Source organism: Dipteris shenzhenensis, chromosome 32 (genome assembly GCF_047967505.1).
Source record: "Dipteris shenzhenensis isolate YYH24624 ecotype China chromosome 32, Dip_SZ_1.0, whole genome shotgun sequence".
NCBI classification, from domain to species: domain Eukaryota; kingdom Viridiplantae; phylum Streptophyta; class Polypodiopsida; order Gleicheniales; family Dipteridaceae; genus Dipteris; species Dipteris shenzhenensis.
Genome location: NC_141627.1, coordinates 4,472,901 through 4,492,391, shown reverse-complemented (window position 1 = coordinate 4,492,391; position 19,491 = coordinate 4,472,901). Strand labels below are relative to the sequence as shown.

Genomic DNA, 19,491 nt, shown 5'->3' with positions numbered 1-19,491 from the left:
TTCAGTTCTATTGTTTTATTGTTTATAGTTTGTTTCTCTTCTGTTCCTATGATTACTCTTCAAGATCCATTATAATTCATACTTGAGGTTTGTTCAGCTAGTTCTTATCTTTAGTGATTTTTTCCTATTTATGATATAGGGCTCCTAGGTTGGATCCACAGTTATCCTTCATGCTCATCTATGCAAGTGACAGTAATATGTGCTTGAAGATGGGAGCAGAACAGAACAGCCACTCCTCCCGACCACATACTCCTCCATCTTAGTGAGTCTTTGACTAGTATGTGGAGTGCCATGTGTATCCATGTACCCATGCAGGTCTTGTGACAATATATGGACTGCCATGCGTACCCATCCTCTCTCTGGGCTTGGTGTGTATTAGTGCACAATACGAGAGAAATTAAGTAGTATGGCATTTGTTATTGCTTGGAAAATTGTAAATCCTTTTCTGGAAGGTCTCAACAAAGTTGGACCACAAAGTCCTGTTCCTGTTCAGAAAGCATGTGTGTGTGAGGATGAGGGAAGCACACAGCCCAACATGGATGGTGCTGCTAGAGACGAAAGAGGCTGAGGAGGCACAGAGGGCGGCAAATGAAGGACGGGGATGCTTACGGGAGAACTGGGCCCAAAACAGCCCACGGGGTGGGCTATTCAAGTAGATGGGCAGGCTAAGAAGAGGGCAGGCAAAATGAGAGGGATGTTAGGATGATGAAGAAGAGGCTTAGGTGGAATGAAGGGGTGCTGATGGCAAGGACAGGTTGAGGTGAACAGAAGGGGAGACCCCTCTGTATGTCTGGAGTATATCATGTTATGTCATGGCCTATCTAGTGTCTGAGGTGCATGATCTGAGCTCTATTTGGGCCTAACTGGGATCCCATCACGAGTCCTGGTGTCTCTGGAACATATCAGAGATCTACTGCTAGCACAACTGATTCCTTTCTATAGGGCATACCCAGGGGTGACATGAGGCTGCCTGATGTCGAGAGGCTGCTATGATGATGACCCAAATGTGTTGGGTGCTCGAGGGGCCCATATCCAACCTCCTCCTAACCTGACGCATCTGACCATTAGTGGCAGGCTGGTTGAGGGTGCCCATAACAGCCCACAAATGGGCTGTTCATGAAGATGGGCAGGAGAAGGACAAAGCAGCTGCACAAGGGGGAGAGGAATGCAGCAGGATCTCAGAGGCAGCAGGACCTAGCTTGCTACAGAGATATTTTGAAAGTTTAGATGCAAAAAATGTGTTCTTTAGTTGCTTTGTTGCTCAAAGAGATCATTTTCAAGATGATATGCTCCATTTGTAGAAGATGATGTCTATCACAATACTTCAGAAAAGTTCAAACCTGTAAACGCATACACAAGTCGTATTTCTCCTTCTGAATTTCCCGAAACTTATTTTCCCAAAGTCTTTGCTTCTGCTGCAAAACGTTTTCCGTTTCACGGCGTACTTCATTCAGTTTTTTGGCTACAGCATGTCTTTGCCATTTCTCCCGTATGACCTGCTTTTTAAGATCCTCTACCTACAAGATTACATTCCTTATGTCAGGTGCCCAACATATTAGAAGCACAGATAGCTTGTAGTACATGTTTGAATACAGCAAAGTATATATTGTCCCATGTCAGGTGCTCACATATTAGAATCACAGATAACTTGCTATATTTTTTTTCCCGACCAAGTACCTCATTGGATAGACTAAGTTTGAACACAGCAAAGTATATACTACAGGACAAAGTTATTTCCTTAGAAGACCGTGGAGATCAAAGAGTCCCATGTAGAAAATCCGTCCTTAAATTCCACAATTGATACATTTTCCAGGCTGGGAAAGGGATCATTGCAGTACAAATCCTCCAAATAAGAGTACATTCATCAATCCCATGATCTCTTTCAGTATGAAACAATCAAAGGCAGTCTCTTCAGCATATCGAGGGCCTAGAATGAGGAAGACTGCAGGATCAAACAAGAAAAAGAAGACTACAGAACAATCTTGGGAAATTATTGTATACCTTTTCTTGAAGCTCCACAAAGGTTTGCCTTCCCATAGTTTCATGGTTTTTGGAAGGTATAGAAACAGATCTTGAAACTTTAAAAGGCAGATTCCCCTGCAAAGAGGTTACCTGTAGGAGATGAGCACAGCTCTTGTTAGCAAGAATTTCTCTGTTCAGGTTATACTTTTTTAAGGAGACAAAATACACAGCAAAATGTTAGATCCTTCAAAATTCATTTTGAAAATCAAAGATAACCTACCAGGGAAATACATAGCCCTGCTTCGCCTCCCACTTTGCTTTTCCTTCTCCAAGCTCTTCTTGTTTTTTTAGCCATGCCTTACGTCAAAGCGGACATGCCTAGTATTGATTGGATGGTGGACAAGGACTAGGATCTTGATGATGAAGATGAAGCCAGAGCAGCCTGTATCTGACACTCTAAAGTCCATGCTATTACTACGCTTAACTCACGAGATCTACATGTTAATCTTCTCCGATAATCCTACAAGTTAAAAGCGACCATGATATGGATAGCTGAATCTAAATCATTTTCCCTTGTTTTTAAATGTTTTTCTCAATTATTTGTAGATGTTTATGAGAATGGCTATTTGAATCCTCAAGTACCTATTGGAATATGAAGCCAAAGTGAGTCAAAAATGTGTGTTCTAGTGTGTTCATGTTGGAATATGAAGCCAAAGTGAGTAAAAAATGAGTGTACTAGGTGTCGAGGGGGTGTTTTATAGTCTAGTGAGTCCTAGACATGCCACGTGTCATATTGGGAGTTATCCCATATACACTATGGCTTTCTAGAGTCTAGTCTCACAGTATATAGTGTTTTACTTGTCTTGAGTCATGTACATCAGTCAACATCAAGCTATCTACATGTGAGTATTTTGGTTATCATTGCCTAGCACTTGTTCTTTCATTTTCTTTCCATTTTGCCTTTCTATTATGCTTTCCATATTTCCATTCCATTCCTAGTTAGCTTGGCATTCTCCTACCGCCATGTCTCTTCAGTTCATAGTGTGAGTTCTAGTCTAGTGTGTCCTATGGATGCCACGTGTCATATTGGGAGTTATCCCATATGCATAGGTGTTAATATGTGTGTGTGTGCTCTTATAGTTACTGGTTTCACAAAAAAAGTGTGTGTGTGCTCTTATATAATAGATGTAGTTGTCTAGTGTCAAATCAATCAAGTATCAAGCTACAAGCTCTTTGGTCTACATGTGAGTACTCTCGTTTTTGTTCATTGCTCTAGTCATTTCATTTCCATTTCATTATGTCTCCTTTTAAGTATCACTTCCTCTCTCCCTAGCCTACCCTCTCTCTCTCCCTCTTTTCATCATGTTCCTTCATGTGGTATCAGATCCTCCCTTCCTACCTTCCCCTTCTTCTTGCTCTATCTAGAGGATGAGAGAAGCCCGCAAATGGAAGCTCCCCTCTCCTCTAAGGTAGAGCCTCCCTTCCCTTAGCCTTGCCATGGTTCCTCGCCCTCAAGTACTGCGGTGTCCTAGTGATTGCTCCTTGTCCTCGTTTGTGAGTTCAACTCACTCCCGCATCAGTTCGTGGTTCTCCCTCAGCATTGGCGGACATTCCTCGTCAGTTGGTCGCCAAAAACTTGTTTTGGAGCAGTCTAGCGACTGTTTATTGACCTTTCGAGGTCCGATTTTGACGTTTTTTGACATTTTGGCACTGCCCAAACATAAACGACCCTGTCCCGCACCATTTTGAGGATTTTTTTTTGATTGTTTGTACGTACAGCTGTACGTACGTCCGTACGGACCTCTGTAGGTGGATGTGTGATAGTGCCAGGAGTCTGCACAACTTGTCAGAAGGCAATTCCGAGCAGTTTTAGGCTACTTTTTGGCATTTTTTGCTTAGATTTGGACTCCCGTGACCTCCACCAGTGATTTGAGCTTCCCGAGCTTACCCACAAGTCATTTCGATTGTACCGACACTCCGGTACATTGACTTGAGACTTCCGACAGCAGGGAATACTCTTTTCACACCTCGTCATCTCTGACATTGCGATAATTGACTGTCCTGAACAGTCAAATATCATTTCTCTAATCTCGGTACACTTCGGTGACTGCTTCGATTCGTGCACCATCTCTGCTACTCATTGCCTCTTCTCTGCGCATTCGGTGACTCTCTGATCGGCACATTGAGAGTCATGATGTGATCTTCCTTGGTAGCTGCTCCTATGGCCTTCATTGACACATCATTTGAGGGCGTCCTCGCCTGGTTCTTCACCGACATACCTTTTTGCATCAGGATGTGTACACTCTTGTGTGGTAGCTACTTTGGGCTCATGGGTTCTCTGCCCTTTCTATGCATAAAATGAATGAAATCTTTTATATTTTTTAATAAATGTTTGAGTTAAAGGTTCTCTGTCTCAGCCTTGGTTGTTTTCCACCTCATTTTGAGGGGGTTTATTTATCCTCATGATTTCATGATGTATTCCGCCTTGAGCTTGCTCTCGCGGGTTTTTTCTCTTACTTAATAGAAGTCTCTTTCTTGGGAAAAAAAAAAAACTGTCTTGAGTAGTCCCTCTAAAAAGAATGTTTGAAGAGTTAATAAAGGTCCTCTGCCTTGGATTGCCCTCCTACAATGATGTATTTCTTTTATGGTGTGTGACTCCATGTTTCTAGTTAGTCCTTGGAGTCAAGAGGGGGATGTACTGTGGAAGCCATGTATTGGCATTGATAGGATCTAGTTGTCAGGCCTGGCATATGAGTTCCAAAATGTTGGTGCATTGGTCTCCTAGACCTCTGAGTTGATCATGCATCCATGCATGATGAGCCTCTGAGCCATGCTAGATGAGCTTTCTATGTTATGCTCACTAGCTTCTGAGCCATGCTCACTTGCCTCTGAAATTGTGTGGGAGCCATGTCTAGTTCTAGACCGGCATGCATAGTTTTGATGATCCTCATTGTCATGTTCTATTCTTGGTTCCATTCCAGTAGTCTCTCACCTTGCCTTCATGGGGGGGTGTTGGAATATGAAGCCAAAGTGAGTCAAAAATGTGTGTTTCAGTGTGTTCTAGTGTGAGTTCTAGTCTAGTGTGTCCTATTGATGCCACGTGTCATATTGGGAGTTATCCCATATGCATAGGTGTTCATATGTATGTGTGTGCTCTTATATAAGAGCTGTACTTGTCTAGTGTCAAATCAATCAAGTATCAAGCTACAAGCTCTTTGGTCTACATGTGAGTACTCTCATTTTTGTTCATTGCTCTAGTCATTTCGACCGTCTAGGAAGCGCTCTCAGGAGCATTGGAAGAAGTGCCATGGATCTCAAATTAGAATCCGTCAAAAGGAATGGGACCTGGGAGTTGGTTCCAAGACCCGATCGCCGTTCAGTAATTGGTGTAAAGTGGGTCTACAAGAACAAGTACTCATCCAATGGTACTGTGGATAAACATAAAGCCCATCTCGTGGACAAAGTATAGTGGTAGCGACCTGGGATTGATTATGACGGCACCTTTGTCCCCACTGCCTGGATGGCCACTCTCAAGACAGTCTTGGCAGTTGTTGCTGCTCATGAGCAATGTCCAATTCATCATATGGATGTCAAATCCACCTTCCTTAATGGTGATATGAAGGAAGAGATTTACGTGGAACAACCTCCAGGCTTTACCACGTCAACAGGGATGGTTTACAGGTTGAAGAAAGCTATGTATGGTCTCAAGCATGCTCCTTGAGCGTGGAACTAGAAGACAGATGAGTTCCTTGTACGGAAGCGCTTTCGAAGGTCCTAAGCTGGTCCAAATTTGTACATCTTCCCATACGATGGCCATACTTCCCTCATCAAGGTTTCCCCCAAGCAGTGGTGGGGTTTTCTCCTGAGATCCCTTTGCAATCTCTCTTAGTATATGAGTGGTTTGCTCTCTCTCTCTCTCTCTCTCTCTCTCTCTCTCTCTCTCTCTCTCTCCATGGTTGTTCAATTCCGCTGCACCTCTAACACATACATGTAGAGGTTGGAGAGCCTATGACTTCACATGGACAAATTGCCCCCCTTTCAGTATAGCCTTGAGGCCCCCTCTATTCCACTCACTTATCTAACATAGCTAATAGCTACACACATACAGGACCCGGTTAGCCTCTAGTGAGCCTCCTCTATATAGACATCATTGATTACAGAAATCAGTGGAGGGCTTCATGATCCACCACCACGCTCCACAAAGATCCATTTACCCCCACTATTCGAGGATCTTGATTGGGCATTTTGTGTTTCTCACATCATTGAGACAAGACAAGTAGAGCAAGAGACACATATGTACCCTACGTGATCTATAGGAGATTGAGTCACATGAACAATTTGCTCTCAGATGCCAGGTGTATTATGAGATCTAAGGTTGTCACCACTATATTTTCAAAGATGGATTTGGACCCCTCTCTAGCCTCTTCACTTAACCAGATCAGAGAAGCTTGGCAACCTTCTTTGATAAGGTCATGTGCTATAGAGACCAGTTGCTCAAGGCACATAAACGAGATCAAGGTGCTTAGCCAAACTCCACCCAAAGCGTGATCACTGACATTTTTCTATTAGATAGCATGGATTAGCAATCCCCAGGGATATGACATAGCTGAGGCTCGGGGGGCGAGACACGACAAGCCCATCAGTGTGTCAATGCACACATTAGGCTCAGCGATCTTCCCTCCATGTTGCCATACCATGGGCACAGCTTGACGGGGGGGTGACAATGGCAGTTGTTTGATGGAGAGCCACCGCTAGGAGACCACAACAGACCATGTAGATTGACTAATATCAGCACTATATCACAGGTTACATGCTGCAACACTGACCATACTAGAGCCTCTCTCTATCACGACCCTCTTTTTCATTCTCAGCCACCTAGTGGACTTAGGTCCTTAGACAGCATATAGGAGACCACCACATTGTAGGGCTTAGATATTTTGTGCTAGTGTTTTTGTGTTTGCATTAGTCTTGGGTGCAAACGACCGCACCCATGCAGCTCATTGTATTCCAGCAACCACTAGTAGCAGTAGCTGCCAATAGTGGCTCGCCACCGCTGTCAGTAGCACCAGCAGCGCCACCGACATCAGCAACCAGTGCTACCGATAGCAGCCAGGACTCCCTCCCCCCCAACTTCGTTGACAGCAACCCCCTCCCAAAAAAAAACCTAACCTAACCTAGCCTAGGCAGCCCTGACCTAACCTAATCTTGACAAGGGTTAACCCAATCCAGGGGTTAACCCCTAGCCCAGCTAGGGGGTAACAGCAAGCAAGGCCAGCAAGGAATGGCCGATCCTCCAGAGCAACTGGTCTCTTACAGTCTAAAGGTCATGCTATCATTACGCCTAACTAATGAGATCTACGAGTCAAGCTTCTCCAACAATCTTACAATTTTAAAGGAACTAAGATATGGATAGCTGAGGAACTTACACAAGCTCGATTAAAAAAAAAGCAATGGAATTAGCTAAGGTCAAGGCTGCTAGGAATGATGGAAAATGGGCAGTATACTGTGAGGGTGTAGCACTCATTAAAGAGTTTAAATCCAATCCAAAAGACTCTCGGTCTTAAACTGATATATGGCTGATTATGTTTTTCCCAAGTCGTAATGTAGGTACTCTAAAAATTTGGAGCTGCTGTTTGCACTACCTTGGATCTGCCATGTGTCCTCCCTAAGCATATGTACTAGAGGATTATTCTGTCCCATAGACCTGTTGGGCTTCTATGGATGTTAATAGACTTTCTTTCTTTCTCATAGCCCTTCGGTCTTTTCAATACTTTATTAAATTTTTTTTCTATATTTCTCTCTATGGCTGTTGTGTAATCCTTTGGCCACTCCTCGCTCCAACCTCGTCTCGCTTGGATCTCCTATCCAAAAACTCTTGGAACTTCAATCATGGTTTGTATGCCATCTTGTTGCCAATTGTTTGGCAATGGGTTGCCCCTATTCCACATGTCTCCTAGCTGCCAAGCAGCCTTCTGAATGTAGTTAGTTCTTCACTGCCTGCATGCCACTTGGCTCTTAGCCCCTTGTTGACCACCTCTCTGCCACTGGCTGAATGGTAAGGGAAAGAAGAATGCTGAAAAAGATGGCTGAAAAAGGAGAAAAAGTGGGGAGGGGGGACTTTGAGAGAAAAGGAATGAAGGCACCAAAAAGGGGCACTCTCAGAGCCACCTTATGGGCTCTAAGCTCCCCCAATGAGTAGGTGAGGGAGAGGGATAGGGAGCAAGGGGGGGCAAGGACAAAAAAGAGTGTCAAGGGGAAGAAAAACAACTGTCTCAAGCTGCTCTTTGGCAGCATATTTGCATGTGGGTAGAAGAAGATCTCATGGCTTGTTCGAGAGCTTAAGTGGAGAAGGTGGGTGTGTGTGTCTCGAACACCAAATTGGATGGGGTGTGCCCAGCCTTACGCACAACAGAGGGGGAAAGACAAGCTGTATGTAGGAAATATAATAGCTAAAGGGAAAAAGCAGGCCCTGGAGGACCAAGGTAGAAAGAAAGAAAGAAAGAAAGTTCATTAAAAGTCTTTGAAAGACCAAAGGGGCTGTCAGACTAAAATAACTTGATACAATGAATTGAGGGGTGGAGCCACTAAGTAGGCATCAACACCCATGATGAATACAAAAAGAAAACACATAATCATGATCATAATGGCACCAATATGTAGAGAGAAACTCTCCGAGCTCATGGACAGGGTGGGAGCTGGTAGGGGTGTCAACCTTGAGAGGGGGGCGTTGTTGTGTGAGGCTACTATGGTAGCACAAAACCTGTGATGGAGGGTTGGCGGCTTTGACATGTGGTCCATTATGGTCTCCTGCCTATGGCCCTGCGGTGGCAGTGAACAAGTGCCATTGTCACTTCTATAGGTCGCATCTTTGGTCTGTTGAGCTTGGAGGGAATGTACCCTAATATGAGAAAGAACCTAGAGGCATGAAAGGTGGGCCGGTGGGTGCTATTGAGCACCCGTATATGAGCAACAACGGTACATGGGGAAGGGAACGAGAAGCCAAAGAGGAAGAGGGGTGGTAGCAGAGGATAGGAGAGCTGGTAGTTGGGCTGTTGAAGAGGGCATCTTGGAATCATAAGAAGCTGCACATAGAGAGGTTAAAGCAATGCATCTCAATCATGAGAATCTGCTCAAGGAGGAGTTATGATGGATTGGTTCAAATATCCATTTGACAGAGTGTGTGGGATACAAGAGGGAGGAAGAGAGAATAAGAGATTGGAGCTACGAGCTCACCTATGCAAGAAGTGTACTCATGCACAAGTATCCATTGTTTGGACTTCACTATATGGTGGCCAATCTCCCATGTCCAACCGTCATTGTTCATTTTGACTCGTTCCCTTGTTCATCCTGATGCCGAGTCAATCCGTTTTTTACTTTATTGGTTATTTGTATAGTGTGCATCCGTGTGGTCTTATATTAGTTTCCACCAAGCACCTTCAGCTCTTCACTCACTTGCTCCCTAGAACCATGCCACAGACATGGGAGTTGGATAGCACAAATTTGGCATGTAGATACGTCTCCTTGCACCAGTGTCCACTGGCCTCTGGTAATACTTATGGAAGAAAACGAGCCCCCACTTGAAACATTGACATCTAAGAGTATGCTCTTTACAAGTGTAGAAGTTGTAAACACATAGAAATTGGGAAAGAATACTGATATCATAGTTCGAGTGTTATTAAGTACTAGCCTTTTGAACAAGATTAAGAAATTTGGCATGCATTCCGCCAAGAAGTTCCTCCTCTTGGGGGGGCGTATGTCCATTATCAAAGCCTGGGCTATAGAAACGAACTCCTACACAAGTTTTGAAAAATGGTTAGATATATATAGAGCTCCACGTTAAAAGAAAATTAAAAGATTATAGAGCTCTTGGCACCCTATAACTCATTTGGAAAATAAAATGCCACGTACAATATCTTAGTCATTATAATTAGATAATTGCTTATTGTTGCGGATTTGAAATGACAATACCTGAATCTATGCTAGTTTGAACATTGTTCTCGTATGAATCTTTAAGTGTAATCAAGGAACCACCTTTAGGAGATTGAAATTGAAATCCAGTACCTTCAATTTTTTGGGAATTGGGTAAAAATCAGGAAATCTCCCATAATGGACAGTCTTCTGGCTTGTTTTCCTTAAATTACATGTGCTTAAAGGTAAAAACAAAATTTAACTCGTTCTGTTACATCCAAACTCACATGAGCTACTCTTGAGGTCAAAGATTAACTCATTAAACAATTGGGTACCACTAGAATGGGAAACACAGAGTATCCGGACTCTTAAAAATATGCTGTCTGTACGAAGTCCTTGATGAGGAGTACTCCAAAAAACAAGAGAGCCTCGGCAAACTGCTGCTGCTCCCCGCTGCTCCTGCTGCCCTCCTTCCTGCTCCCCTCCTTGCTGCCCCCTCCCTCCCCTCCTTGCTTCTCCTCCCTCCCCTCCTCCCTACCTTCTGCTCCCCCCGCCTCCCCCCCCAACTCCCCTCCCTCGCTGCTGCAGCCCCCCCCTGCGCGCTGCCTCTTCCCTCCCCTCCCTCCTACCTGCTGCTCCCCCCGCCTCCTCCCTCCCCTCCTTGCTTCTCCTCCCTCCCCTCCCCCCTACCCCCCGCCTCCCCCCCCCCCCCCCGACTCCCCTCCCTCGCTGCTGCAGCCCCCCCCGTGCTGCTGCAGCATCCCCCCCTGCGCTGCCTCCTCCCTCCCCTCCCCCCTACCTGCTGCTCCCCCCGCCTCCCCCCCCCCCCCCGCCCGCTCTTTCTTTGCTTCCCCCCCCCCCCCCCACCCCCCTCCCCTCCACTCCTCCTCTCCTCTATCCCCCCCTCCTCTCCTCTTGCTGGCCCCCCTATCCCTTTGCTGACTCCTCCTCTGCTCATCCTCTCTCTCCCTCCTTCCTTTCACCCTCTCCCCTCATCTGGAGTACCCTATTCTCCTTTAGGGGTCTCCTGGGCTTCAGGAAAGCGGACGGAGTTCTTCCTTGCGTTTGAATCGGCCTTTTCCACCTCGATTGACGAATGGGTTCCCACTCAGTCAATCCGTTACCACCCACACCAACCGCGAGAACTCAAAAGACGAGCTACAGCAATTGCAAAAGGATTTGGAGCATGAGTGTTCCATGACTCTCTTCGCACGCATCCATGGCTCCCACCCCTCCAGGTCACAAGCTTTTGATTGGATGCTTGCGGCGCTTCCCCAGGAGCTCGCCCCCCACCTTAAGGATGTTCGTTTGTTGGGACGAGGTTTCTTTCAGGTGTGCCTAGATTCCCCAGACATCGAGAGACCTGCTACAGGCCGGGTTTCTATTTCTAGGCTACAAGAGGTTTTTTTTGTTTCCCTTTCAACTGGGCTTTGACCCAGTTGAAGAGGACAAGCAGGGAGTTTCTGTTTTCATCAGGTTCCCTGGTCTCCCCTCAGTTTATCACTGGCTTCTTTCAGTTATTGGCGAGAGGTTTGGTGTGGTAGTAGAGATCCCCCCTCTTCTTGGTGAGCCCTCTTCGACTGCTAAGGCGGTCAGGATGGATGGGGTACCCACGGTTAGGGTCATTGTCTAGGATCCTAATATTTCAGATGACCACATCATGCTACAGCGACCCGATGGGTCCTTCTTCCGCCATAGATTTGAGGTTGCAGGTCGGCACGACCAGTGCAGGATTTGCAGATCCTTGGGGCACTTCGCCAGAGATTGCCTAAAGAAGAAAAAGAGGCCCAGAAAGCAACCAGCTCGTACTAGCTTACAACAGAGAGCAGAAGCAGGACCTATCGCTCCACAAGCACCACCTCAGCAGACACAGGCTCCCTTCCCTCCTAGGGCTACACGAGTCCCTCCTGCACCCCGCACCACATGTGGCCCACGGTGGGTTCCGCGATCGCGGTTAGGCCCTCTACTTCAGATCACACATCCACCGCTTCGGAGGCTACCCCCTTGGAGCCTCGGGAGGAGACTAGTGTTCAGGAGCCTTCTTCAACTCCACCCCAGGTTGTTGGCACCTCATCCGTAGTACTTCTTGATCAGGACTCAGTACAGGTGCCTCCTTCTGTGGATAGAGGGAAGAGGGTCTCACATTCTCTCCCTGCTTCGGTAGGAATCCTTCGTACCCCCTCCCCAGGACTGGCTCAGCGGAACTCCTTTTCCGCTCTCGAGGACCTCTCTGACCTCCCAGATGATGATTTTGTACCTTTCACTTTCAGAGAGCTAATTATCGGCATCCCTTTTGAGAGATCTTTCTCTCTTTCACCTGTGGACTTTCCTCCCCTTGGACCTCGTGTGTATGGCAAGAGGTCAGCTCCAGTGGAGCGTTCTTTTTCCGCCACCAGGTCGGGTAAGGTATTCCAACCCGCTTCCTCCCGCCGATGAGGATAGCCAATTGGAATATACAGGGATTGGGCAGCATCCCTCATCGCTGTCGCAGACAGCTGATCAGGAATCAGCTCCATCCAGGTGTTTCAGGTGGTTCCCTAGACATGCTTTTTCTTCAGAACACAAATGTCAGAGATTGCTCCAAGTCAGGTAAGCCGCTTTCAGGCCGAAATTTTTGGCTTCCTGCCTTGGGAACTAGAGGAGGTACATGCATATCAGTTTCAGATTCTATTCTCCCTCTGATCATTGGACACGGTACCATAACCCCCTCCAGGGCCCAGCGGGTTTTACTTCTGATTGACGGATGTAAGGTTGGTTTCCTCAACCTCTATGCTCTGAACAATAGAGGAGACCATGTTCTGTTTTGGAAAGAGTTGCTCTCGTGGGCTGACATTGCAGATTCGTGGATTATTGGAGGTGACTTTAACATGGTTGAGGCACCTTCTGATAAGCAAGGGGGCAGAGAAGGTGGTATTCATTCCCTCAAGAGAGCAGCTGGGGATGCCTTCTTGTTCAGATTCAGTGGCAAAGATGTTTGGTCAGATGATGCATTTCATGTTCAGTCTCAGTCACTTTTGTTTTCATGGTCGAACCATAGGGTGTAGATGCCTATCCATGCCTGGATTGACAGATTCTATGTGGATGACTGGGCTCTTGATAGATAGGGGACAGTTTGCATTGCACCTGGTGTTTCCACTTCCGACCATTTTCCGGTAGTTTTGTCCATCTCAGAGCCCCATCTGAGAGGACGGTCTCACAGTATCACGATCCCCGATGCCTTATACACGGATGAGACCCTCACAGAGGCAGTCTTGGAGATCTGGGTTTCTCACATGCAGGGGGGGGTGGCCGGTCCTTCACATGTGGCCACAGCGCTTGCCAGTATTAGCGACTTTTATCACTCCGTTGCTAGTGCTCAGCGAGGTGAGGTACTCAGGCGGGAGATTGGTATCCGCCGACAGTTGGCAGCCTTGCAGAGGGAGGAGCAGAAACGACCATCAGATGCTTGGGTACAGGAGTGCCTTGCTACGGCAAGGGCTCACTTGCAGACATTGCTTGATCAGAGTGCTTGATCAGAGAGTAGAGTATGCCTTCCATGCACGGGAGTCCTTTTGGATACAGATCACACTTGGAGACATCCCCTCCTTGTTTAGAGTCGGAGCCCGATCGACGGGGGTCACAGTAGCCCTGGTTAGATGCAGAGCTACGACCAAGAGACGTGCCAGGACCGCACCTCTGAGTGGCCGACAACACTCTATTGCCGACTTCATGCCTCCACTGCCTCATCCATCCTGATATCTTGATGTTGCTAGGGATGATGATGATATTGATGATGATGCTGAGATTGATATATAGTCGACCATCGACATGACTATGTTGTACTTAGGACTTAGGACTTAGTACTGCCATTCTGCATTTTGCATTGGTATGGACGCTCGTTTAGTAGCTCCACTACCACAGCTCGTTGTATCAGGATTTTCACAGTCTCATAGACCCATCGGTCTTCCGAAGCTTTGCAGTCTCATCTGGATACCGTCACGCACTTAGCGACAGCTTTCTATGCCTCCCTTCTTTCCACAGATCCTGACACACAGGCCAAAGATGTGGCTAGAGATGAGATTTGGTAGAGTTTACCTGTGTTGGTCACACTAGAGATGATATACTCACTTGATGCACGCTTTACCAACACAGAGTTCAAGAGTGCTCTCTTCGCCCTTCATAAGGGCAAATGCCCTGGTTCCGATGGTCTTACTCCTTTTTTTACAGCCTTTTGGGATATGATAGGTGATCATATTACTTCAGCCTTGCAGGGCATTTGGGACTCGGGTGAGATGCCTTACTCACTGATCGAGGGACTCATACACCTTATCTTGAAAGGTGGCAACATGAATTTTGTATCCCATTGGAGACCCATCACTCTTTTGGGCACTCTGTACAAAATCCTGGCCAAGGCGATCAGCATCCGGTTGCAGCCCCTTCTTCCAGACCTCATCCATGATACTTAGACAGGCTTTGTGCATGGCAGGAGCATATTTAATAATATATTTTCCTTTTGGGAAGCCACAGAGTGGGCTATGCAGAGAGCAGGCAGAGGCTGGCAGTTCTACTCCTGGACTTTGAGAAAGCCTATGACAGAGTAGATTGGGGTTTTCTTGAGGGCACTCTTCTACGGTTTGGATTTTCAGATGCATGGATTAGAGGGGTGGCCTCCCTTTACAGATCAGCCCATAGCCAGGTTTTAATTGGAGGGGTAAGGGGTGACAGGTTTTAGATTTCCAGATCAGTTCGTTAGATGCCCTTTAGCCCCCTTCCTCTTTCTCTTTGTGGCAGAAGCTATGAGTATCTTCCTTAGATCTCAGGCTGAGCTTTATGGGTTGAGATTGCCCTTGAGACAGGAGCAGGAGCTTCTTGACTATGAGTTGACTGATGACACTGCTATTTTTGTTGAGGCCTCTTCGTAGTCACTTGATTCTTTCCGGATAGCCTTGGATATTTTTTGCTCAGCTGCAGGGGCACACATTAATTGGCATAAATCCTTTGGCTTTTGGATCAATGATGAGGACACTCCAGGCTGGGGAGTTGACATTGGCTTTTCGTGGATTCAGAGGGGTGTTCCTGTTAGATATTTGGAATGCCAGGTAGGATTGGGCATCTCTCCAGCATAGCAGTTTGCCCCAGTACTAGAAAGTATAAGGAAAAAGGTCCTTTTTTGGAGCTCAGCCAAACTCGACCTTGCCTCTAGAGTTGTGGTAGTGAACCAGGTTCTCTTGGCCACCGCCTGGTTTGTGTGTTCTTGCTGGTGCTGGTCTAGGGATTGCATCACTCAGCTCATTAGACCAGTCAGGAATTTTTTATGGAGTGGACTTGATGGCACGGCAGATGTTGCAGCGAGGGTGGCCTAGGAGACCATTATTCTCCCTACATGGGAAGGGGGTCTTAATATCATTGACCCAGACTTGCAGTGCAGGGCATTGCTTTGTAAGATGGTGGTGAGGGGACTCAAGCCTAGGCAGGAACCTTGGAAGGATTTCTTTTTTGGATGCATTCAGGCTTGCACACCTACCTTAGGAGATGATTGGGTGGACAGCCCTCGCTGGATTTTTACTTCCGCCTCTCTCAGGTCTCTTGCCTCTCCTCTCATGACTGCCATCCTCAAAGCTTAGGGGAGCTTCTAGAACACTCTTGGAAGGGTTCCGCCCTCTACCCTTGAAGAGATTGATAGGCAGCCGATCATTTAGAACGATAGTTTACTTGATGAGCATGACAGACCTCTGGGCACTTCCCATTATATGCAGTGGTCTGGGTGGGAGAGAGGCCCCGCCTACACAGTAGGCACTTGGAAGGCTTTTATCAAGCTACCTGAGGATCAGAGGCTACAGTCCGTGAGTCACCTCAGAGAGGTAGCACGCAAGATTCAATAGATAGATGCAGCCATCCCGGTGGAATGGACAGTTGAGATGCCTATTACTTCCATCACTTGGATCGGAGCTTTTTCGAGGATAGCAGTTCCTCTACAAGTGATCGCTCTTCGAGGTCTTAGGGAAGATGCTCTGGTCTTTGACGTTGGGGATGGAGGTATACTCTCTAGATCCACAGATGATATTCTTCTAGAAGTTTCCTTTCAGCCTGTCAGGATTGTTGGTTTTGTGGACCATGGAGCGGGCTTGCAGTGGTACTTAGACCCCAACCCTCTGCTCTTGGCCCTGGGATCTTGGAGGTTGTGGTTATATGGAGGTCCACCTATCAGGTGCTTGCAGTGGGACCCAGGAGAGTGGGAGTGGATAGATCATGGGCACCGAGAGAGGGGGATTCCCTTCTTTCATTTCACGGTTGGTAATGCTAGGAGATTTCAGCTGAGCAGTAGAGGTTGGATTTCCTCCAGAGGCCCCCATTGGGATAGCTTCTTCATCACCACAGATTTGCGTAGGAATTTTTGGAGGAGGCTCTGGAAATCCCTCAAAAATAGAAAAATCACTCTTTTCTTTTGGCTTTCTATTCATGGAGGGATTGCAGTGAACCTGTGGAGATCACGATTTGGGGGCTGATCCCACTTGCCCTCGCTGTCATTTTGCAGAGGAGTCAGTGCGACATTGCCTTTGGGACTGCAATCAAGCGAGAATTGTTTGGAAAGGAGTTGCTCAGATACTCAGCATTTTTCATAGTTCCCCTTTCTTCATGACTTGGGGCTCGGTCGCATGGTTGGGAGATTTTGGCTAGCATTTCCTCTTGGCACATTTGGAGAGCCAGATGCATAGAGGCCTTGGATGACACCCAGATACACCCATCACAGGTGTTCACGGGTATTTGGAGTGACACTGTTCACACTTTGATAGCCATATGGGCTAGCATGCAGGGCCCTTCACAGGCAGCCTCTTCTAGGAGGACTGTATTTCTTCGAGTTTGGAGGGGTTCTCCCTTTTTCTTGGAGGTTGCTACCGGATTGAGATGGCACTATCAGCCCCAATCCTTTCTTTTTGGCTCTTGAGCTTTTCACGCATTGCATGGTGTATCCTGTATTCCCGTATGGAGCTTGCTCTAACGGTTTTCTTTAATAGTTAATAGAAGTCTCTTTTTTGCAAAAAAAAAAAAAAAAGAATGGGAAACACACAAAATAATGCTGGGCTATTACAGCAAGATTTAGAGCAATTATAAGTGACTGGTAACCTGAAAGAAAGGTAGTAAATGCATATAAAGTATCTGAACTAAAAGCATACCCCCCTGTTGATGTACTGTGGGCATTGTAGCATGTACATTCATTTCATTTTGACCCAATATTTTTATATTTTGCTCATTGTTTTCCGATCTCTGAGTCCAAAATGTGTCAGTGTGAGGAGGAACAGCTTGCAGTTGTCCATAGCCATTGATATTTTCATTATCTATGCTATTCACAATAACAAGAACCAATATCAGAATATGCATTAAGTTATCACGAGCATGCATTAACAAGATCCAATCAATAACTTCTTAGATTAAGACTAAACTGTATTGCATCCCCAACTCATTTTTACTATACTTAGAAAGTTGCAAACGGATATGAGGTGGTTGTGAATTTCAGACTTGAAAATACAAAGAGAAGCATGGTTTTATAAGGAAACCCTGAAGTTAACCTAAATTAACCCTAGATCTACAGATATTTGGCATAATTTGATGCTGCCACATGTATGGGTGCATAGGTTTTTTGTTGTAGCTCATGCTAAAGACATCAGCTTGAAAACCAAGAGGTTCAGCAGCTCCCGACCGTGCAATCTCTCCCTTCCTTCCCACCCTTTAATTCAGCTTCTACCTCTTCCTTCCAGGTTCCTTCCTTCCTGCCTTCTCCGCCCCCTAGTAGCGCCTATTGTTACTGCCTCTTCCATGCCATACAAGAGCTGTACTCCAGGGCGAGTTCCCTGCTTGCCTTCAGGTTGTACAAAGGCTGAACATTGCTCCTCTTCTCGCCATACAGCATCTTCATTCCTCCTCTTTCAGATCCAGTCTCAAAATGGCAGGCCATATTTCATTGCTGTAATAGCAGGCCGTACACACAGCGTACAAGCAGGACTTCATTTCGTAACAAAAATCCATACCAACAGGCTGTACATTGAGCTGTTGATGGCTGTACATATGTTGCACCTCGTCTCGAACATTTTGCCTTCGTTGGTGCTGCCATTTCAGTGAATATTTTGATTGCTCGCCTAGCCAGAAGCTACTGTTCCATCCTCTTCTGCCCGGGCTTCTTTCTTGTAGCGGGAGATAGACTATCCTCACTCTCTCTCCTGCTCAATAAGAACTATAAACTGCAAGATGATGCACTCAATACACAAAGTGATGCTCTGGATGTGAGTGAGAGAATCAAAGGGAGCAAATGTAGTGGGCCTCCGAAGAGGAATAGATACAACTGAATAAGAATGCCCAAAGGGCCGAATACAACAGTATGGAGGGGCTGAAACCCTCACTGCAAAACTGGGAAGAACTAGACTAATGGGAGGAGGCAAATCCTCACTAGATCCCTGAAGAGGCTGAGGCTACCCTGCTGGACTGCTGTGGGGAGGCCTAGCTGCTGCTGCTGAACTGGGGGCTAGAAGGCCTAAAGTGGGATGGAGGAGGGCCAATGGGGATGCATTTATAGGCCCCCCTTGGGCCCTGTTGCAGATATTTGAGTTCAAGCATTCAAGTTCAAGCGGAGCTGACCAGATGACAACTATGTCACCGAGCTGACCAAGTAACAACGATGTCAGCGAGCTGGCCAGATGACAACTATGTCACCGAGCTGACCAGGTGACAACTATGTCGGCGAGCGAACAAGGTGACAACTATGTCGCCATGTCAAATAGGTGACAACCATGTCAACTAGAGATAGAAATGACCGTGGTCACTTGCGTACTCCGGCGAGATCTCTTGTGAGTCCACCTGTCAAAACTATGTCAATGGTGGTGCAGAGGGGCAGCCAGCCAGGAGTTCACATGGAGAAGATAAATGCACACCGAAGGAGTCAGAGGGCTAAGCAGCGCATAGAGAGGTGCACATGGTTTAATCATATCACCAACTGGGAGGAGGCTGGCGAGTCAAAAGTGGTTGAAGCCATAAAGAGTAGGGGTGGAGCGGCTAAGAGACCTAGAGCCACCACCAATGGAAAGGAGAGGATAATAATTTCAGCTAGAGAAAGGGACCCTCCACGGGAGCAGAGGGGATGAAGGGGATGGGAAAAGGAGGGAAAGGGGCATTCTATGATTGTAATGTAGAAGACAAATGACAGGTTAGGAAACTTTAATGTGGAAGTGAAGGATTTGAATCAGCCCTCTACCAGTGGAGTCAAATGGGAAGATAAGGGGAAAGGGAAGGCAATCAGACTGACTAGGGTGGAGAGTATTCCGGAGATCATGCCAGTGGCAAAGAGAACAAGGAGTGCAATAGGAAAAAATGGACCCTCTGCAAAAAAAGGGAAGCATGTGGAGTTTGATCTCAGCCTTCAGTCTCCTAAAAAGAAGAGTCGGAGGCCCAGGAAACATTATAAAACTTCAGATTTGCATATTGGTCAAGGATAGGAGGAATACACACTGATGAATGATTTGAAGGGGAGGAAAGCCAATATAACTTTTACACAATTACTTGGTTTGTGCCCGAAGCTCAAGAGAATGGAAGAAGTTGGCTACTCCCAGGAAAAGTAATGAGCAAGAACCTACAAAAGGAGAGATGGAGACA

General features: G+C 46.5%; 2 protein-coding genes across 2 annotated transcripts in view; both read right to left on the bottom strand.

Moving 5' to 3' along the window:
* Positions 1-19,491, bottom strand: part of LOC147880208 (uncharacterized) — a 268,137-nt gene that overhangs the window by 235,885 nt on the left and 12,761 nt on the right. The window contains exons 2-3 of the mRNA XM_087370371.1: positions 2,002-2,112; positions 1,341-1,517 (exon numbers count right to left, since the gene is read on the bottom strand). Of these exons, the coding sequence (XP_087226497.1) occupies positions 1,341-1,517; positions 2,002-2,112 (288 nt within the window). The remainder of the gene's footprint in view (positions 1-1,340; positions 1,518-2,001; positions 2,113-19,491) is intronic.
* LOC147880209 (uncharacterized) lies at positions 9,638-17,803 on the bottom strand. Its single transcript, XM_087370350.1, has 4 exons — positions 17,685-17,803; positions 17,025-17,191; positions 9,931-10,023; positions 9,638-9,753 (listed from the first exon to the last, which is right to left on the bottom strand). Exons 1-4 carry the CDS (start codon positions 17,801-17,803, stop codon positions 9,638-9,640), a joined length of 495 nt encoding a protein of 164 aa, XP_087226476.1.